Source organism: Pan paniscus, chromosome 4 (assembly GCF_029289425.2).
Source record: "Pan paniscus chromosome 4, NHGRI_mPanPan1-v2.0_pri, whole genome shotgun sequence".
In the NCBI taxonomy this organism is placed as follows: Eukaryota; Metazoa; Chordata; class Mammalia; order Primates; family Hominidae; genus Pan; species Pan paniscus.
In genome coordinates this window covers 145,585,413-145,607,005 of record NC_073253.2, presented here as the reverse complement: position 1 = coordinate 145,607,005, position 21,593 = coordinate 145,585,413, and the positions used below count along the sequence as shown (strand labels likewise).

At 52.0% G+C, this 21,593-nt stretch overlaps 1 protein-coding gene across 11 annotated transcripts in view; it reads right to left on the bottom strand.

Moving 5' to 3' along the window:
* TCOF1 (treacle ribosome biogenesis factor 1) overlaps positions 1–20,769 on the bottom strand; it is a 42,398-nt gene extending 21,629 nt beyond the window's left edge. For 4 of the 11 annotated variants that reach the window (XM_034960786.3, XM_034960789.3, XM_055112780.2 and 1 more), the window contains exons 1-14: positions 20,549–20,764; positions 17,184–17,239; positions 14,137–14,276; positions 10,767–10,840; positions 9,782–9,968; positions 9,082–9,155; positions 6,447–6,677; positions 4,299–4,511; positions 3,874–4,068; positions 3,522–3,731; positions 3,131–3,346; positions 2,770–2,958; positions 2,349–2,597; positions 2,059–2,256 (exon numbers count right to left, since the gene is read on the bottom strand). In XM_034960786.3, the coding sequence (XP_034816677.2) occupies positions 2,059–2,256; positions 2,349–2,597; positions 2,770–2,958; positions 3,131–3,346; positions 3,522–3,731; positions 3,874–4,068; positions 4,299–4,511; positions 6,447–6,677; positions 9,082–9,155; positions 9,782–9,968; positions 10,767–10,840; positions 14,137–14,276; positions 17,184–17,239; positions 20,549–20,656 (2,340 nt within the window). In that variant the 5' untranslated portion in view covers positions 20,657–20,764. Of the gene's footprint in view, positions 1–2,058; positions 2,257–2,348; positions 2,598–2,769; positions 2,959–3,130; positions 3,347–3,521; positions 3,732–3,873; positions 4,069–4,298; positions 4,512–6,446; positions 6,678–9,081; positions 9,156–9,781; positions 9,969–10,766; positions 10,841–14,136; positions 14,277–17,183; positions 17,240–20,548 lie in introns of all 11 variants that reach the window. The other 7 variants (XM_034960787.3, XM_034960791.3, XM_063604672.1 and 4 more) reach the window with 3 other exon arrangements.
* Between the last annotated feature and the right edge of the window lie 824 nt (positions 20,770–21,593).

Here is a 21,593-nt window from a genome sequence, read left to right as displayed (position 1 = left end):
GATTCAGAGTTTAACATGATGTCTGGAACATAATAAACACTCAAACTCATTGTGCGTGCCTTCCTTAGCATTAGCTAAGCACAAGACTACCTAAAACAAAGATGTTTTCCAGGCTCCCTTTCAGCTAGGTGGCAATGTCATTAAATTCTGGCTCATAGGATGTAAGTTGAGTGCCATAAAAGGTCAGAAACATGTCTCTTCCTCCTCCAGGCTAGATGGAATGCTGAGGTCAGAGCTGGAGCTCAAGCAGCCACGGCAGAACAAGATACTTGTTGTTTAAGGTTTTCTTCAGCTTAATCTAGCCTTAACCGATATCCAGAGACCCCCCAAAAGGCCTGTCAGGGATTCCAACAAATAGAAGGAGAACAAAGAAAAGGGAAATTCCCAGAGTGAGATCCTTGACAGGAGTGACAGCAAGCCTAAGGTGAAACAGAACAAGGACTCTGGCAGCATCTCAAGGCCCCTGCCTCACTCAGGGACGGCATCTGGTCAGTGTCAGAAAACAACCCCATCCCCCAGCATTCCTCAAACACATGAGGTCAAGTGAGGTGAAGAATCAGGACTTCAAGAAGATTCCCTACAGTGTGGACCAAGTATGACTCAGGCCGAGGTGCTCATCAGTAGAGCACGTAAATCCTCCAGAGGGGAGCCATGTTTTCCACAAGAAACAAGACACAAGACTGACTTGACCTAACAAGTCTCAATACACAAAAAAGGATTGAAATCATACAAAATATGTTCTCCAACCACAATGTGACTAAATTAGAAATCAACAAAAAGAAACCTGGGTAATCCCAGATATTTGGAAATTAAACAGCTTACTTCAAAATAGCCCATGGTTCAAAAAATAAAAATAAAACACCCACCTCATGGTACAGGTGGGAGGCTCAGAAGGGAAGACAAATATTTAAGTGATCTGCATAATGAAACTCTGTAAGGCATTGGGTCTGGAATGTGCCTGCAGCTTGGGAAAGAGTAGAGGCGGCTCTGGAAGGGGCCCCTGCAGAGCTTAAAAACCTCAATGGAGGAATTCGAGGGCCCTGAGGTCCCACAAGTCAACGAGAGGCGGACAAAAAAAAAAATCGGTAGAAATGTGTGCTCTGGTACAGAGAAAAAAGAAATGACTAATTTCTGAGTGGTTACAGAAAAAAACAGAGCGACAATTAAAAATAATAAACAGTGGGTGGGTGAGTGCAGGGAGTGAGCCATCTTTTCTCAGCTCTTCCAGGCTTGGAGACCTCACTCCTGATCTGTTCCACATTAGCCTGGCCCATCGTCAGGGTGACAGAGACAACTTGCTGTGTGCAGCTCCCTTGCTGGGTGTAGCAGGTGAGATCTCACCTAAATTCTCACCCAGACCTGTGAGGGCTGATTTCCTGTTCATAGGAGAGTAAGGGCTCTGAGGGCTTACAGCACTTGCCAGGCTGTGGAGCTGAAACTTGAACCCAGGCGGTCTGGCTCTAAACACCTGCCAGCCATCCCACCACAATGTGCCGCCTGTGGCAAGGCACCCAAGCCAGGCACTCTCTCATTCCCTGGCCTCGCACAGACTGCTTCCTCTGCCTGGAACACTCTCCCTGCCCATTTCACCTGGCCAACTCTTTCAGCCTATGGCTCAGATGCTGCCACCTCCTGTAAAAGGCCTAGATGCTCTCACCTGTCATGCTGCGCAGCCCAGGCTCACACCCTCTATCTCAACCCCATCGCTCCACACTGCAGGAGCATGTCCATGCTCCACAGAGACAGGACTTCCCCGAGGAACAGGGCCTCAGCAGCCCCAGACAAGGGCAGCACCTGGCAGGGTGGGAACTCCAGAGCTTGTGAAAACCACAGGGAATCAATCAGCAGGAGGACCTCAAAAGGCAAACAAGACAGAGACCCTGGAGCTCTGATGGGCAGAGGAGACATGGAGTGAAAGATAGGGAAGGAAGCTGTGTTGAGGCTACCGCTGAGGCTTCTGCACACCTGCAGGCAACACTAGCCCCCAGTCAAGCCCATCCTCAGCCCTGGCTCAGGAACAGGTGTGGGTGGGATGGGCCTGCTCCTTCTAGGTCTCACCTGTGCTGGAGATGCAGCTGCCTCCTCACTGTCTGACTCCTCCTCACTGCTCTCAGAGTCTTCCTGCTTTTCAGCTTTCACCTGGGTGACTGTAGGCCCCGTCTTCCCAGGGAGTACTGGAGCAGTCCCTTGCCCCAAGGACCCCTTGAGAGGCACTGAGGCCGCTTTCACCTGGAGGCCTTTCCCCACAGACTTTGCCTGGGATGACAAGTGGAAGAGAGGTGTCTCCAGGAGTCCAAAGGACCATGTAGGGGCGGCCCTGAGGCCCGCCCAGAAAACACAGGCCTCACCTGTCCCACGGTTACTGCAAGACCTGTCTTCTCTTCCTCACTATCTGATTCCTCACTGCTTGAAGAATCCTCTGCTGGTCTCTGGGTGCCCCCAGCCACAGCTGGGGATGAGCCTGCTGGAGAAGTCGCAGTTCCTGCTTTCCGGGGGGCTTGGGTGCCCACTCGCACAGGGGCGACCTTGGCAGATGCAGTGGTATTGGTTTTCTTTGGGCAGGCCTTGGTCTGAGGAATTTTCAGAGCTGGTTTTGCCTGAGGGGACACCAAAGAAAGGCTGGAGAAGGTTCCTGAACTCAGAGTCCCCCATCTGTTCTGCCCCACCAGCTAGAACCCATGCTCTGCCTGAGGGAGCACAGCTCCCCGGGGGTGCTGACTGTGGTGTGGCAGATCAGGCCATGTGGCAGCCTCCTTCCCCAGGCCTCACCTGAGCTGCAGTCATGACTGCTGGTGCCTCCTCACTGTCCGCACTGTCCGACGACTCCTCGCTGCTCTCCGAGTTGTCCATGGGCTTTTCAGCCTTGACCTGGACGGCTACAGGCCCTGCCTTCTGAGGGGGCCCCTTGGCAGGACTGGAGGCAGGTTTGGCCTGGAGGATGTTCCCCAAGGACTTTTCCTGGAGTGAGATACACAGGATTGGGAGAGGGAGCCCAGGGTAGGTGTGTGCAGACATTAAGAAACTAAGATTGTAGACAGAGTCCCAGTGTGAGGTTGGGAGGCCACAGGCAGCTCCACTCTGGCGGGGGGGGGGGCGGGCAGGGGAAGAGCCTTACAGGAAGGGGCCTCACCTGAGCCGGGGCCACAGCTGTGGGCACCTCTCCATCACTGCTGTCTGATGACTCCTCACTACTGCTCTCTGAGTCCTCCTCCCACTTCCCCACCTGGGCCGAGGGGGTTGCAGGCCCCACCTTCCCAGGTGGCACTGGGCCGGCGCCTTTCCCCAAGGGCCCCATGCCCATGGTGGAGGCAGGTTTCACCTGGGGGCTTTTCCCCAAGGGCTTCACCTGGGAGACACAAAGGACAAGATTAGGGAGGGAGTCCAGAAGGAGAATGTGAGTGAGGGGAGGAGAGCAAACAAAGCCAGCCGCACAGGGCTCTAGGTTCAGACAGGAAAAGTCAAAACCACAGGAGGTCTTTTGAGGCAGGGCACAGGCCATGCAGGGCGGCTTCCAGCCTCACCTGAGCTGCATTCATGGCTGCCAGTGCCTCTCTGTCACTGTCTGACTCCTCGCTGCTGCTTCCTGAGTCCTCCTCCTGCTTCCCCACCTGGACCTGGGCGGCTGCAGGCCCTGTTTTCCTAGGAGGTGCTGGGGCAGTCCCTTTCCTGGGGGACTCCTTGGCAGGGGCCGAGGCGGCTCTGACTTGGGGGGCCTTCCCTGAAGGCTTCGCCTGGAGTGAGAAACAGGATGAGGGGAGAGCCCGGAGGGTGGCCGTGTGGAGACAGGAGCTGGATGTGGCAAAGGTGGCCACACCCATGCAGGTGCTGGGGTTTAGGCATGGGGCTACTCTCCACCCCTCCCCTCTGCCTCACCTGAGCAGGCGCCTCCTCCTCACTGTCCGATTCCTCACTGCTGCTCTGCGAGTCCTCCTCCCGCTTCCCCGCCTGGGCCTTGGCAACTGCAGGCCCTGTCTTCCCAGGGGGCGCTGGGGCAGCTCCTTTCCTGGGGGACTCCTTGGCAGGGGCTGAGGCAGCTCCGACCTGAGAGGTTTTTCCTGAGGCCTTCGCCTGGAGAAACAAGACAAGGGGAGACAGCCCAGAGGATGGATGTGTGAGGAGACACAGGACACCAGGTACAGAAGACCAGATAGGGCAACTGATGCCACACAGTGAGAGGGGAGTAAGGGGCTGGGGTCTGAGGCACGCCCGGGGCTCTGGCCCAGAGTGGGAGAACAAGTCCTGAGAAGGCCTTCTGGGGACGGGCCTGGCTGCATGGAGTCTCCCTCCTCAGGCCTCACCTGAAGCAGGGCCTTGGCAGCTGGCGTCTCCTCCTCACTGTCAGACGACTCCTCGCTGCTGCTCTCTGAGTCCTCCTCTGGCTTCCCTGCCTTGGTCTGGGAGGCTACAGCTCCTGCCTTCCCAGGGGGTGCTGGGGTAGCCCCTTTCCCAGGGGTCCCCTTGGCAGGGGCCGAGGCAGCTCTGACCTGGAGAATTTTTTCAGAGGCCTTTACCTGGTGAAAAAGAAAGGGCAGCTTGCTCTCCTGCTTGTGAAAACTCTCTGGTGATGCCTTTCGGATAAAGTCCAGAGGCCTTAATGAGGCTCCTAAGACCTCTCCTGCTTCCCTCCCCACTCCCCACCTTGACTGATACTTTGGCCACACTGGCCTCCTGGTTTCTCAAAAATCGATCAGCTTCACACACTTTCACTCCTGGAGCCTCCATGCCCCCTGTTCCATTTCACTTAGCCACTGCCTCCTCTGTCTCTGGCTCCCTAAGAGACACCACTTCCTTAACATGGTTCCCCCTGGTGCCCCAGCACACTGGGTAGTTAGAGCCTGTCCTCTGCTGGGCTCCCACTGGCCAGAGAGCTCTGGAGCACTGGCTTATCGGGAGCATCATCAGACTGGGCTGTGGGGAGGGGGTGTGCAAAGGCCCAGGGAAGGGAAGGAATGAAGAGGCAGTCTGAAAGTGGGGAAGGGACTGAGGGAGGCCCTCACTGGACTTTCTGCACATGGACAGCAGCAGGATCCCTGGGAAGCCCACCCTCAGCCTCATGGGGCAAGGTTTGCACACCTGGCCCCCTCTTCACTAACTCCTCGGTGGGGCTCTGCACTGTCTTGGGGCTTTGGCAGGGTGGCTGCAGGCCCTGTCTTCCCTGGAAGGCCCTGGGTGTTCAGCCCTGGGCCAACAACCCTAGAAAACAGCAGCTCTGATCTTCTAAGAAGCTTCTCATGCAGAAAGTGCAGGCTGCTCCACACAGGTCTTGCTTGGCTAGCTCCTTTTTAAATTTTTGAGCCAACATGGAGAAAGCAGATTTTACATAAAAGTTCACATTTATGGCCAGGTGCGGTGGCTCGTATCTGTAATCACGGCACTTTGGGAGGCCAAGGTGGGAGGACTGCTTGAGTCCACAGCCTGTGAAACACAGTGAAACCCTGTCTATACACACATACACACACAAGCTGGGTGTGGTGGTGTGTGCCTGTATTCCTAGCTACTCAGGAGTGAGGCTGCAGTGAGCTATGATTGCCGCTACTGCACTCCAGCTTGGGCAACAGAGCAAGACTCTGTCTCAAAAAAAAAAAAAATTCACATTTGTGTTCCTTCTCAAAGTGGATGCCCATCCAACACTGTGTAGCCCCCAGACACTGCAAAATAGACAGCCGAGGAGTACAAGTTCCCTGTAGATGGGGTGCGAACAACAATTTGTCACAATTCGTAGTCCTACTTCCACCTCAGGGCCTTGACACTTGCTGAGCCCCTGCCTGGAATGACCTTCCTAAGAGTGCTTCCTCCTTCTGGTCTTTACTGAGACGCCTTCTCCCAAGGCCAGCCCAAAGCACTCTGCTTCAAGTTGCCATTCCTATGTCCCCCACCCGACTTTCCTCTTTACCATTTACCAGCAGCTAACACAGGGGATCTGCTTATCTACTGCATGCCCCCGCCTTGTCCTGCCCCAGGCCTGGGGCTCGGTGGGTGACCCTCACTCTTCCTCCTTCCTGCTCTGACTTCCATTGCTTTCCAGCCCCTCTGTCTTACCCTTGGGATGCACCCAGGGCCTTGGGGCTGCAGCCCTGCCCACTCCCAGCAGATGGGGAAGGGAACTGGATTCCCTTTAGCTAACATAGTGTTTGCCTGCTCAGGGTCTGGTTTGTCCTGAGAAGTCAGAGGATTAGGCAATCAAAACTTCTCAAGTCCCTCACAGCAGGACTGGCTGGGATGAGGACAGCGGCCCATTTACTAGGCAGAGAAACTGAGGTAAAGTTGGTCACAGACAAAGTGGAGTGCAAGACTCCCCTGTGGGAAGCAGGCTGTTCTTGCTCTTCAACTTCACACCATACTCCTCCCTCTCCCCAACTCCAGTGGCAGAGGTGCTCATGGCAGAGTGCTCAGGCTGCTGGGGGACCCGCAGGTCCTCCAAGGGGCAGCCCTCCTCCAGGCCTCACCTGGCTTCGTGTCCCTGCAGGGGCCTCCTCCTCACTTTCAGATCCCTCCTCACTACTCTCTGACTCCTCTTCTGGCTTCTTGGCCTTCTTGGCTGGCGGCAGGGCCCCTCCTTTGACCTGGGGTGTCACATCCCCCACCTTCCCAGGGGCTGGGGCCGCCTTTCTTGCTGGAGACTCCTTAGTAGAAACTGATGAGGCTTTGACCTGGGCTGGTTTTACTGAGGGTTTCCCCTGGAACAAGAGGATGGAATTAGAAAATGAATAATAATTACTGTTTCCCCCTAAGGTTCTGTATTAGGTGCTTCAGCAGTTGATGAAGCTCTTTCCTAATGTCACTGGATTTTTAAGCAACTCCCTGAGATGGCTATTAGCTTTAGATCCATTTTCCAGAAAAGTACAAGAGGCTTAAAGAGGTAAAATCACTCATGATCAATATGAAGGGACAGAGCCCCACTGGAACCCTGGACTGTCTGACTTTGGAACAGATCTCAAAACCATTATGTTCATCTCCCACCTGGCACACACAGGGCTTGGCCTAAGAGAACGGCTTGCATCTCTCAATCAGGAGAGCTCATCCTGTCTGCCCCTTAAACTCAAGTATCTGATCACAGCAGCCCTCCTGAGGGCCAGGAGTTCAGGATGTGAACACCACCTCTGCCACTGGCTTGCCACACCTTGGGCAAATTCCTTCCTTCTGTGAGCTCTTTCCTACACTTCCACAATTCAGACATTTCCCAGGCAGTCAGTGCCCTACTTCTACCTCTGAGATCCATCAGACCCCTTGCGGCCCTGGGTTTCTGGGGCATCTGCTACTGGAGCTCTGCACAGCCTCAGCCCATTGAGGTTGTGTGTTTATGGAGGGCTGGGAGTGGTCTTCTTCCCTTTGGCAAGGCCTGGGGTGACAGAAGCCAGGGATGTCCTTACAGCTGGTGGTATCTAGGGCCCAAGGGTGAGGATGGAAGCTGGAGGGCAGCCCTTGGTAAGGCCTGGGGTAGATGGGGGTGAGCTTTCAACCTTCACAGGGTTACTGGGCCAGGCAGCACAGTAAAGTGAGAAGTTCCCTGGGCACCAGATCAGTTCATCCCTGACTTGTGCTGGTTTTCCCTTGAAAACATCTTTCCAACTGTGGACACCTTGGTCTCCCAGCCCCCAGCCTCTTATGCCAGTATCAGTATTACTCCAATAGTCTCCTACATGGTCTTACTGCTTTTATTCTGCACTGCCCTCCAACCCAGGCTACAGCCAGCAATCTTATTAAATGCAAATCAGGCCATCTCTCCTTGCTGGCATGGCTTCTCACAGCCCCTAGAATAAAACCCAAATTCCTTATGGTGGTCCTCAAGGTCAGACAGAAGATCTGGCCCCTGTCTACCTAGGACTTCATCTTGTGTCACTTTCCCCATAATTTATTTGTTTTTTTAAAAAATAATATCTTGTAGAGACAGGGTCTCACTATGTTGCTCAGGCTGGGTTCAAACTTCTGGCTTCAAATGATCCTCCTGCCTTGGCCTCCCAGAGTGCTGCACTTAAGGTGTGAGTCACCATGCCTGGTTTCTCCCTCTCATTTAAAGATCAAGGTTTTGGCCAGGTGTGGCGGCTCATGCCTGTAATCCCAGCACTTTGGGAGGCCAAGGCACATGGACCACTTGAGGTCAGGAGTTCGAGACTAGCCTGGCCAACATGGTGAAACCCTGTCTCCACAAAAAATACAAAAATTAGCCAGGCGTGGTGGCGTGCACCTGTAATCCCAGCTACTTGGGAGGCTGAGGCACGACAATCGCTTGAACCCGGGAGGTGGAAGTTGCAGCTAGCCAAGATCGCGCTACTGCACTCCAGCCTGGGTGACACAGTGAGACTGTCTTAAAAAAAGATCAATGTTCTTTAAAAGCACCAAACTCTCTTTGCCGCCTTCTCTGCACATGCCATTCCTTCTGCTTACGCCTACTCATCAATGTCAGGTTCCTGCCCTGCGTGGCCCTCTACATTTCCACTTCATAGCAGCCATCACCAGTTAAATATCTGAGGGACGCTCCCTTGCCCCATGGCAGCAGGAACTCTGCCTGTCCTGCTCATCACTATATTCCCCAGGTCTGCCACTTAGTAGGTACACAATAAAAAGTAACCTGTGGAGACCTCTTCCAGGTCAAAGTTCACAAACCCAAGAGTCCTGCCCAACTCTAGCCAAGTGTCTAGGCCTGGCATTCACCAGTTGGCCCAGAACCCTCTCAGCAGCCGCAGCCCTAGCCAGACCACGACAGCCACACTGTTGCCTCTGGGCCCTGTTCTTGCCCCATTTCCTGTCTGGAATGCCCTGCCTCCTCCGCATCCCCTCCCAGTGAAGCCCACTGTGCTTTGAGGCCCTACTCCAGGGCACCTCTCCCAGGAAGGCTTGTCTAGTCTCACAGGCAGGAGGGTGTCCCTCTCCTGCCCCCAGGGCTGATCTCACACTCAGAGTGCAGCAAGCAGCACCAGGCTCCTCTCCCTGCCCCTCCCCGGCTGCAGCCTTTCCAGCTCCTGGTCACCCTGCCACAGTTGCTGAACTCATCTGGGCCCACTGGTGTCTGAAGCCCCAGACAGGTTCCTGGAAGGGTTAGAGGCTGGGAGAGGGCAACTCCTAGGGATGGGTGGCAATTACCTCCACGTCTGTCTCATCGCTGGAGCTGGAGGTGTCCTCGCTGGAGCTGTCGGCCTGGCCCGCTGACACCATCCCTGAGGATCGGACACGGAGGGGACTGAGGGACTCCCTTTCCAGCCTCACCTGCCCCTCCCCAGCACCTCCCCACAAACCAGCTGCTCATCAAAGCCAGGTGCTGAGCGCTCACCCCTCGTGTGCCTCACATGCACTGAGCTGTGAAGCCCCCTTCTGAGATGGGTACCATCACCATCCCTATGTTCCCACACATCTCTGAGGCCCTGGGAAGGGCTGTGAGGGGACCCAACAAACATGCACCAGCACCTGACAGTCTACAGAACCTCCATCCACCATCATATCCACTGATGCAGGCCAGACAGATGTCTACTCTACATAGGAAACAGAGGCAAATCAGGCCTTTCAGTTTAGTCTCTGAGCTGCCAGTTGTCCCTGTAACTCACCAGGGAGTCATAAAGCAGAAAATGCTCCAACCACCAGGTGGGCTGTTCAGCCTGAGGCCAGGTCCCTGTAAGCTGACCCTCCCTCGTCTAGGTGACGAGAAAAGTCCTAAGATGCAGGAACCTGGCTGTCTTGGAGACAAACTTTTGATTCCAGAAATGTCCCAGAACTTAAAGCAATGCCTAGGCCTGCCTCACCAGCCCAAGTTCTGGGGACTAGGTTCCTAGAGGTGGGGGCTTCTTACCAGGCTTGGCAGCAGCTCCAAAGGCCAGGACGCTGCCCTCCTCCTCAGTTTCTGAGACCAACGTAGTATTTGCTGAGGGCTCTGCTGACTTCCTGGGAGACTTCCCAGAAAGAAGGTTGGCCACCGTCTTCCCAGTGGCAGGGTGTGGCATGGAATTCCCAGTCTTGCCAGCTTTCTCTGTCTCTGCCTACAGAGAACAAGAGTGACAGACACATCTGGTATGGCATGGTGAACTAAGAGCACAGGCCCCTTGCATCTGAACCCAATCTTACCACTTCTTAGCTGTGTGAGTTTGGGTAAACTACCCCTTCAATCTGTTTCCCAATCTTTAAAGTGAGGTTAAAAACAGCACCTCCTCTCACCCGAGGTGTTGAGAAAACAGAATCCCAGTTCTTGGGACATGGTAGTTATTTACCAAGTGGTAAGTAGCAGTTTGTTGTTGATCTTATCATTACTTCATAATTACTTTGAGACATTGTTGCTAATGCTCCAGGCAATCGCAGAGGCACAATTCTTTATACATGTATGTATCTAACTCTGCTTTCTGGATTATTAGAAAATGACACCTTGTTTTTTGAGCAGTTTCTAGTTTGGAAAATGCTTTTAGAGTTTCAGAACCACAGATGTCTTGATCACTATGGTGCCTCCACACCTAGCACAGTGCCTGGAACATAACGGGTATTAGTCAAGATCTGTTGAGTGAACGGGTGAATGCAGGCATGAAAGAGAAAAGAAATCGCCTACCCCAGGTGTAGAATGTGCCCAGTGGCCCACTGCAGCAGGCATCATCCTCATCTTTATAGAAAAGTAAACTGAGGCCCAGAGAGGTGAAGGGACTAAGATCCCACAACTGGTGACACAGGTTGAGCTCTGAATCCAGGTGGGGCAATTACTCACAACCCTATCCTTCTCTGACATGGAAGACTGTCCCCTACCAGGCACCTTAAATCCCATAGGCAATAGCTTGGAAGGCAGTTCCACTCACCTTGGCTTTTTCTTTCATGCTTGATGGCAAGTCCGCCCCCAGGACTGAGGAGTTGGTAGATGCTAGTCTTGGGGCTGCAAGAAACAAACATCTGCTAAAGGAGCCAGATGAGCTTTTCTCATCTATGAATGGCAAACAGGTTTCATCTCACCTAACAATTCTATTGGTATTGGCTGCCTGGTGCTGGCGTGAGGATCTGAGGCTGAGCCCAGACTTGCAGGAATGAGCTCTGTGATGCATCAGCCAGGTCCACCAGGAGCAAGAGAGAAGAGGATGGTAACATGAAGCTACGTGTCTGCATCCCTGATGGATTCCCAACTCCCCTGCAGCATGAGACGTGGAGGCCCCTGGAGGGAAAAGGACTGGCCCAAATTCTTGCTGCCTACTGGGCACTGCACACTGCAATGGGCACCATTCACACAGGCCACCATACTGTAGCCCTGAAAGCTGTTCGGCAAGAAGGGGCAGTGGTCAGGCAGGCAGCCAGCCTCAGGTCCACAGAGAAAGTTGCCTGGAATTCAAATGGCTTCTTAGTGGAGAGGTGGCTGAACCATGCCACCTGGGCCCTGTTAGATATCGATATTCACTGATTCTCAGTGCTTATTATTTACTGGGACAGAGTCTCGCTCTGTCGCCCAGGCTGGAGTGCAGTGGCACAATCTCGGCTCACTGCAAGCTCCGCCTCCTGGGTTCACACTATTCTCCTGCCTCAGCCTCCCGAGTAGCTGGGACTACAGACGCCCACCACCATGCCTGGCTAATTTTTTGTATTTTTAATAGAGACGGGGTTTCACCGTGTTAGCTAGGATGGTCTCGATCTCCTGACCTCGTGATCTGCCCACCTCGGCCTCCCAAAGTGCTGGGATTACAGGTATGAGCCACCGCACCCAGCTTCTCAGTGCTTTTATACCAGGGTATTGTCTCCTTAAATCTCAGATTTCTTTTTGTTAAGAAGAATGTTGCTGAGATGAATGGCATGATCTAATTCTTTTCCTGGCACTTCACTCCATCTCTCTCTCTCTGTAATTATGGAAAATTTTTAAGTAGTAAATAGAAAGGAAGAACCAGGCAGCTCTAACCATTAGCAACTTGTGACCAATCTTTTCATCTCATGTATTATCTCACTCACCCTTCCCCATTAAGCATTACTTTGAAGGAAATGCCAGATATCCTATCACGTTGCCCACAAATACTTCAGCATGTTTCTCTCTCAATGAGGATGCTTTTTTAAATTTTTTTTGAGACAGGGTCTTGCTCTGCTGCCCAGGCTGGAGTACAGTGGCACATTCATAGCTCACTGCAACCTCCAATGCCTGGACTCACATGATTCTCCTATCTCAGCCTCCCGAGTAGCTGGGACCACCAGTGCATGCCACCATGCCCAGCTAATTTTCTTATTTTTCGCAGAGACGGAGTCTCACTATGTTGCCCAGGATGCCAACGAGGACTCTTCTTCCTTTTTTTTTGAGACAGTCTTGCTCTGTTGCCCAGGCTGGAGTGCAGTGGCACAGTCATGGCTCACTGCAGCCTTGACCTCCTGGGCTCAAGTAATCCTCCCACCTCAGGCCTCCTAGGCAGCTGAAACTACAAGCACACGCCACCATGCCTGGCTAAATTTTAAATTTTTTGTAGAGACAGGGTTTTGCCTGTTGCCCAGGCGGGTCTCCAACTCCTGGGCTCAAGTGATCCTTCTACCTTGACCTCCCAAAGTGCTGGGATTACCGGTGGGTGTGAGCCACCATGCCCAACCCAGTGAAGACTTTTAAAAAAATAAAATTACATACTCGGAGGCTGAGGCAGGAGGATCACTTGAGGCCAGGAGTTCAAGGCCAGTCTAGGCAACATGGCAAGACCTCGTATCAAAAAAAGCCCCAAACAAACAAACAAAAAAATGAGACCTCGTATCAAAAAAAGCCCCAAACAAACAAACAAAAAAATGTAATTACACCTCCATTATCACAGCTTATAAAATTGATTAATACCAAATAGCCAATCAGTAAGAAATTTTACCATTTGTGTTTCAAATAGCATGCAGGTCTGTATATACGCACGTAAGAATACATGTTTGAATGAATATAGAGGCAAAGGAGGAAGTTTTAAAGGTTACCTACGAGGAGATGCACTTAGGAATGATGGGGAACAGGGTAGGAGAACAAGAAACCTTTAAGTTTTCTTCTATATGCTCTTCTACAGTTCAAAGTGAACTCGTTTTGCATTTATAATGTAAAATTAAGCAATATATAATATATATCCAGGGCGCAGTGGCTCATGCCTGTAATCCCAGCCCTTTTGGAGGCCAAGGTGGGCGGATCACCTGAGACTAGTCTGGCTAACATCGTGAAACCCCGTCTCTATTAAACAAAAAAAAAAAAGAAAAAGAAAACCCACAAAATTAGCTGGCAGTAGTGGTGCATGCCTGTAGTCCCAGCTACTCGGGAGGCTGAGGCAGGAGAATCACTTGAACCCAGGAGGCAGGGGTTGCCCTGAGCTGACATCACGCCATTGTACTCCAGCCTGGGTGACAAGAGTGAAACTCCGTCTCAAAAAAATAATAAAATATATATCTAGTATGATCTCAAACACTTTAAAAGCAGACTCAGGAAGCTGGGCATGGTGGTATGTGCATGGAATTCCACCTACTCAAGAGGCTAAGGCAGGAGGATCACTTGAGCTCAGGAGTTCAAGACCAGCCTGGACAACATGGCAAGACTTTGTCTTGAAAAATAAAAAATAAGTATTAAGAAATGTGTCTTCTATGTAAGCAAAAGAAGATAATATGATGCAAAGGAGACACAGCAATTCCTCTGTAGAGTTATGGCTGCTGTTGGGGAAAGTACAAGGAGCCCTGGGACCTTAGAAGAAGAAGGGGCTATAAAAGCTTTGACTGAGTTACTCCTGCAAACGGTGTAAAACCAGTGCCCAGTACAGCCTTCCAGTGCTAATGGGTACAATTCTAAATGAACACGAAGATCAGCAATTCCTAAAGCATCCCACAGGTCACACAGAAAATGTGTCCGCTAGCTGCTTTCTGAAACCCCTCCAGCAGTACTTCTGAATGTGTGTCTTCTTTCCAGCTAATAAGAATCACCTGGGAGCCTGTACCAGGGCAGCTCCTGGGCCCCATACACCAAATGAGACTGGAAGGGCCCATCTGGTTGTTTTGGTTCGGCCTTGCACCCCCAGAGCATGGAGATACAATGCCTGGCACAGAGGAAGGGCTCAAATACTGCCAAAGATATGTGGTGCCCCCCTCAATCTCCTCCCCAGGGTCTTTTAGGTCTTCTAGTGATAAGAGAAGAAGCTGGAGGTAGACTCTACCCTAGAACAATCAATATTCCATAGCCTGTTCCCAAAGCTGCAAGGCTCTTACTGGCTTTGGCGGTTTCGGCTTCTGCTTCCTCCTCCTCTTCCGAGCTCTCTGAGGTGCTGATGGGGTCTGACACACGGGTTTTCTTAGCTTGCAGTGCCGCATCTTCCTCTGCCTTCCGCTTCCGACCAAGCTCTGAGGTTCTGCAGGACAAGGGTGACTGTCTATACCAACTGGGTGACAGAACAACTCCACAAGAATTGACTAGACAGACCTTCCCGCATCCTTCCAGCTCTTAAAGGCAATGTGCATAGAATCTAAACAGTGGTGAAAACACAGTATCGACACAATTTTGTATTCTGCATTTTCACTCACTTCATAAAGTGCTTTTACAATTCTTGATTAGTCTTTAAAATAATCAGGAATGCTGGATAATGTTATATAACAGCTGCAGCAGCTACCAGTCTTTAAGTGAGAGGAGCTGACCCATGCAGGCACCTCACAGAACCGCCCAGGCTCTTCCCCCTGCAGAACATGCTGTGTGTACTGTGCCTTCTTGGAAGACTCTGCCCAGGTCCTCGTCCTTCCCATCTCAACTTTAATGTAGCCCCCCAAGAGAGGCCCTCGAAGATTGCCCCTCTTCCAAGGCATGCTCTGCCCTGTGATCCTGTTTCATTTTCTTCATAGCTTTTCTCTATCTCCTGTTATTTTACTTACTTCCTAGACTCCTCCCCTACACAGAAAGGCCCAGGGAGGAGGGCAGCTGGCAGCTCACTACAGTATCCTCAGTGCCTTGCACATGTCTCAAAAACTGAACAACTAAGTGACTTGCTCATGGCAAAGTGAGTCTAGGGCATGGGTAGGATAAGCACCCAGATGGCTGAGGCCCTGGACCTTCAAGTCTCACGCCCATTGACCCCCATCCCAGGGAGTCACTGTCTAGGCCCCAGGTTTCCCAGATGAGATGGACTCTGCTCTGTCATGGTTTGGGATGTGATACTCGGGTCCCTTGTTCCCAGGAAAGCCACTTGTCAGGATTCTCCTGTTAAAAACAGGTTTCATTTTTACATGTATCAATTTATTCTGCCTCTTTTCCCCCAACAAAAATGTTGAGCAGGGATTTTGCTCTGGTTTGTTCCCAGCTATATCAAGAATATTGCTGGGTTGTAGTAGATGCTCAATAAATACTGAGGTGGGTGCAGGAAGTGGGGGAGCCTCCAACCGGTAGTTTTAGCACTTTATATGGAGCACTGTGTCTAACCTTCACAATGCAATGAGATAATTGCCATCATTATTTTCATTTTATAGGTGAAGACAGACTCAGGGAGGCCAAGAAATCCACTCAAGGTCATACATACAGCTAGTTGCTGGGTTTGAACTCTGCAGGGAATTGCTAGGCTAGGCTGCCTTTCGTGGGTTTGAGGTCCTTGTCCCCCTCACCCATAGAAGGGGCCAGTGGCAGGGAAGAGTGTGCAGAGCAGCTCACTGAAGCAGTTTTTTGGGGGAAGGAAGTACTACGAATAACACCCATTCACCTGGGCAAGTCAGGGTGAGGAAGTGTGGGCTGTGCCCTGTGCTCTAAGCTCTCCTTAGCAGGAGAGGACAGCCAAGAACTGAGGGTTGGCAGGGTTTTCAATGACCTTAGCTCTCCACCAGAGGCTGTAATCCCTTCCACACCATTTTTGCCTTTGTTTACACACCTCTAATGACAGGGAGCTCACCACTTCCACCTAGCCCACCTCATTTTTAGATAGCTCTGATGTCGTTATATTCAGAAGCTGAAACCTGTCTTCCTGAAGCAGGAACATTTGGGGCCCACTTCTGTCTCCAGGGCCTCAGAGAACGCACTATTCTTGGTCCTCAAAGATGTGCAGTGGTCCCTCACACCCCTCTCCTGCCTCCTTTCCATCCAAGGCAATTCAGTACTCTCTACCATTCCCCATGGGATATGTCTGCACGTCCTTCACTCCCTTAGTCAGCTGTGGTCAGGCCAGTGCATGAAGAGAACACAATTACTCTCTCCATTTTCCAACCATTCCTCTCTTGATACATCCTTGGATGATTCCCCCTTCCTTGAAGAGTACATAAATTTTACATGTTTAAAAGGCATCTCACACTCAACATGTCATTGAAATCTTTCCCCTCCAAAATGAGTTCCCTTCAAGCTCTATGCATGGGTACACAAGTTAGATGTGGAGTCAATCAGATACTTCCTCTCCCACTCATCCACAGGCCCTGGTTTCCTCCCTATGATTCTTGGGAATCCACTTTCTACCCTGTTCTCCCTGTGTCAAGCCCCATCAGTTCTTGCCTGGACGATGGTGTCCATGGCCCCACCAGTCTCACCATGGTGCAGAGCAATCTCCTCACTTTTTCACCCTACCATGGCCCCACTGCTCTTGGATAAAGACAAAATTCCTCACCATGGATAACCAGCCCATGCGTGGCTATCCATGCGATGACCTAGCCCCATCTGTACTGTCCACCAGCCACAGGACTTAGCATTAGCAATTTCCACTGGCAGGTACCCTCCGCCTGCCACTCTCTACCCACTGCATAGTTCACTCCTCCAATTCCTATAGCTCTCAAGTCAAAGATCACCTCAGGGAAGCTTCCCCTGGACCCCCAGATGAAGCCAGACTTACCCATTTATGTGGCTGTGGCAATAGGTTCCTCTCTTTTGTAATCCTTACTACCACTGTAATTTAACATTCATTTGTTTCATTCTTTGACTCATGCCTACCTCCTTGGCTACAATGTCAGCTGCAGGAAAGAAGGAACCATGTCTGTCTCACTTGTGACAATATTTGCATACTAAGTAAGAACAGGACTTGGCTTTCAGGAGGTGCTCAATATACGTTTGCTGAGCAACTGACAAGCTGGTAAGAAGCTCTTGTTCTTAAGAGATCACAGCTCTCAATGTCCCCTCCCACTACCAGATATCCACACAGAAATACCCATCCATGTGATATGAGCTGGCTTTCTGGAGGCAACAATGGTGTCCACAGTGGGCTATGGGGACGGATCTTAGACCAGATAGGTATCCCAGCTTATTCCAAGCTGAGTTGCTTGGGGTGTCCCTACTCCACCCTGTCGGCCCCACCACTTACTGTTGCCAGTGTGTATAGATGTCCAGAAGGGTTACGGGCTGAGCCAGGAAACACTTCTGCAGAGAGATAAAGAGAAAGCCACAATTAATCACCAGCACAGTAAGGATCCTTCTTGGGCCCAGATCTCCCCAAACTCATGACTTGTATAGACAGGTGGTTCAGAAGAGGGTCTTTTTGGCTGGGCATGGTGGCTCATACCTGTAATCTCAGCACTTTGGGAGGCTGAGGCAGAAGGTCACTCGAGCCCAGGAGTTCAAGACCAGTCTGGGCAACATAGTGAGACCGTCTCTATAAAAAAATTTAAAAATTAGCTGAGAATGGTGGCATGCACTGGTGGTCCCGGCTACTCAGGAGGCTGAGGTGGGAGGATCACTTGAGCCCAGGATATCGAGGCTGCAGTGAGCCATGCTTGTGCCACCGCACTCCAGCCTGGGCAACAGAGCAAGACCCTTTCTTTAAAAAAAAAAAAAAAAAAAAAAAAAAAAGAGGGTCTTTTTGCTCTGGGAAGTATGTCTGCTTGGCCCTGCCAGTTCTGTCCAAAACCTTCCAGAGACAAGAAGAACAACCAATCCCAACTAAAACCTTTTTAGACAACGCCTTTGAAAGGCCAGAGGTGGAATGTTCCAAGCTAGCATTCATCCAGCTCCCAGCCTCTCTGGCACTATCCATGCCTAGTGGCCATGAGACAGGGTTTTCCCCACCTTTGACCTTTAAAAAAGCTTTCAAAGACGTGGCCAGCCAATCTTCCCAAAGCACGAATCACAGCCCAGACACCTGAGGCATCCAGGTGGCACGACCACAGTCTACTAGTCTGCTGGGAGAAGACTGGGCCCAAATGGTACCAGTCCCTTGGTGGAAGCAGAGGGAACCAGGTGGAATCCAGGCCTTTGGAGCAGAGGCCAGAGGGCCCACTGTCTCTGTAAATGTCAATAAGCCAGGATATCAAGTACTCTAATGAGGCTAAGCAATGTGGGGCACGGGTGGACTGAACTAATCTCGTCACGTCTTCAAACTTCAGATTTCTACTTAACATGGGGACAACAGCGATACCCACCTTGCAGGCTGCTATCTGGTTTGAACAAGACCATCTGTCAGTGCCCAGCAGTGAGGCGGTAACACTAAGATTTCAAGAGTCAGTTTCCCTCTGCTCCACCTCAGGCAAAGTGTCCTCCTTGCTGTCCTCAAATGTGTCAGGCCACCCTGCCTCTAATGCAGCCTTGCTATTCTTGTTGTCTGGAATGGTCTCTCCCCTGTTAACTACACAGCGCACTCCCTCATTTCCTTCAGGTCTCTGCCCAAATGACACCTTCTCAATGAGACTTCCTTGACTACCCTACTTACAATCGAAGTCTGACATCCCTTATCCCCCTTGCCTGCCTTACTTTTATAGCAAGCACCAACCATCATTGGATATACTATATCATTAACTTATTAAACTTTTTCTATTTGTCACCTGTCTGCTCCTACTAGAATGTGTGCTCCATGACGGCAGGATATTTTTGCTCCAATGAAGATGGGTACTATCTCTTGCTCCCCTTATCTGTGAAGTACCATAACTGCGGTAGGAAGAGCAAGTGAGGTTCAGAGAAATTGGGAAAAGCATAGATAACGTCTTAGGGCCCATCACCCTTCAGTCCCTCCAGGAGGTTCTGAGAGCAAGCATTAGGAGCAGAGCCTACACCACAGGGCAAAGGGATCTGACTACTTAGGATACTGTCTCACCAGTTCAAAACTCTCCATTGGTTTACCACTGCTCTTCCAAGGAAGATCAAACTGCCCACCAGACCACTCCAGTCAGCCCCTGCCTCCATCTCCCCAGGGGCATCTGGCCCTTGTACTTCACACTTCAGCCACTATGGACATTTTTTTTTTTTTTTGAGATGGAGTCTCGCTTTGTCACCCAGGATGGAGTGCAGTGGCTCAGTCTCAGCTCAGTGCAACCTCTGCCTCCTGGGTTCAAGTGATTCTCCTGACTCAGCCTCCCGAGTAACTGGGACTACAGGTGCACGCCACCATGCATAGCTAATTTTTGCATTTTTAGTAGAGACAGGGTTTCACCATGTCGGTCAGGCTGGTTTTGAACTCCTGGCCTCAAGTGATCCGCCTGCCTCGGCCTCCCAAAGTGCTGGGATTACAGGCGTGAGCTACCGTACCAGGCCTGCTATGGACTTAAAAAAAATTTTTTTTTGAGACAGTGTCTTGCTCTGTTGCCCAGGCTGGAGTGCAGTGGCATGATCATGGCTCATACTGTATCCTCAAACTCCTGGGCTCAAGAGAGTGGACTTTCTCCAGGCCAGTGTGTACACAAGTTCCCTCCTACCACAAGGCATTTACACCTCAGCTATTCCTGACCAGGGCAATCTGCCATCCATCTCTCTTTTTTTTTGAGGCAGAGTCTCGCTTTATCGCCCAGGCTGGAGTGCAGTGGCACGATCTTGACTCATTGCAACCTCTGCCTCCCGGGTTCAAGCAATTCTTGTGCCTCAGCCACATGAGTAGCCAGGATTACAGGCGTGCGCCAACACGCCCAGCTAATTTTTGTATTTTTAGTAGAAACGGTGTTTCACCATGTTGGCCAGGCTGGTCTCGAACTTCTGACCTCAGGTGATCCGCTAGTCTCGGCCTCCCTAAGTGCTGGGATTACAGGCGTGAGCTACCGTGCCCGGCCCATCCCTCTCATTCTTAACACTTATTGCGGTGCTAAGCATATAGTCACTTTTGTGATTCTTTGATTTGTCTACCTTACTAGAGTGTAAGCTCCAGGAGGGCTGAGAGACGGTGCTCACCATTCGAACACCAGGAAGCACCGAGTACCGGATTAACGTTGAATTAATCAAGTAAGAAATGACTGTACCACGAGTTCGAGTACCAAAGCTGACCGTCTCAGTACAGACAATCGCTAAAGGCCTGAGTTCCAGCTCAACTAAGAGGCTGTAGGGTCCCTTCTCCAGGCGCTCCCCCGAGGGGCTGGTCGCAATCCACCCCCGAGACTCGCAGCAACCTCCTTGCCCCAGGGGGGGCCGCGCTGAGCCTAGCCACGTGGCGGGAGACTTAGGAAACTTAAAATACCCGCTACCAGGAAGGGCGTGGAGGTAAGGGAAGCGGGAATTACAAAGTTCGGCCCCTGCGAGCACACTTTCTGGCCCAACCCACTGCCCGGATGAGGAAAGTGAGGCCCAGGGGAACTGAAGTCGCAGTGGGGAGGCAGAGATTGCGGCTCCTCCGGTACCCCTGGCCGCGCCGTCGAGCACTGCGGGACCCGGCTCCGGGCGCCTGCCGGGTCGCCTGGGGACGGGGCGCGGGCCGCGGGCCGCTGATCTCCACATCTTGCACGCGGCCCTCGCACACGGCCCACGAACGCTTACCTGGCCGCTCTGCTCCTTCACTTCCCGCGCCGCACGCACATAGCCAGCCCGCAGCAGATGGTGGTAGATCAGGGGAAGTAGCTCCCGCCGCTTCCTGGCCTCGGCCATGCCCGCGACCCCCGGCCGGCCGGCTACCTGCACGCCCCGCCTTAGTCCCCGCCCGCCACTTCCCTCGCGCCCTTAGACCTCGCGCGCCCCACTTCCGGCTCCTCTTTCGCTCCGGCCGCGCGGCGCGCCGGGAAACGTAGTCCCCTCTCCGGGAGTGGCCGGCCCCGCCCCTCAAGGCGAAGGGGGCGGAGACTCGTGATCAACAAGACCGCCCATGGGCGCGGAGCAGGCGGGGCTAGACAGGGACCCGCCCCCGGGGCCGGCCGGGACTTGGACGACTCTCTTTTAATCCTTCCGGCTGGCTTCTTGAAGAGATTTATCTTCCTTGTTAATTCTCTGATGGCTGGGTCTGCGTTTTACTCATCTCTGAACTCCCTAATCTGGATCTTTCTCTAGATCCGAACTTTGTACTGCCATTACCTGCTCATTTATCCATTTCGCACGGTTTTTGGTGCCCATGAACCAGACACGAGTTGCCAGTTTATTCATTCATTCATTCGCTAACTGAACAAATCTGTAGTAAGCACCTAACTTGGGCTAGCACCCGGCTAGGCTAGGGGGATTCAAAAGATGCATAATACATGGCAGTTGCCCTCAAAGCTCACAGAGACGACTGTCCGTAACCAAGCAACTATAGTTCAATATCTGGTGTGCCTTGTCAGGGACAGATGCAGCCTATGGGCGCCCCAAGGAGGAGCACCGAACCCCAGAGAGATAGCTGAGGCATAAAGACACCCGAAATTGCTGGGTGCAAAGGAGAGGACTGGCAGAGGGCGCTGCATGAGTCTAGGCATGAGAAAACACCCTGCTATTGCCTGGGAACCCTAAACCCAGAACCCCTAGTCTGTGCTGCTGGGCTGTCCAGGTGGGGTGGGGTGAGGTGGGGAAGAGGGAACAAATGAGGGCACATGAGGATGAAGAAGTAGACAAGGCCTAC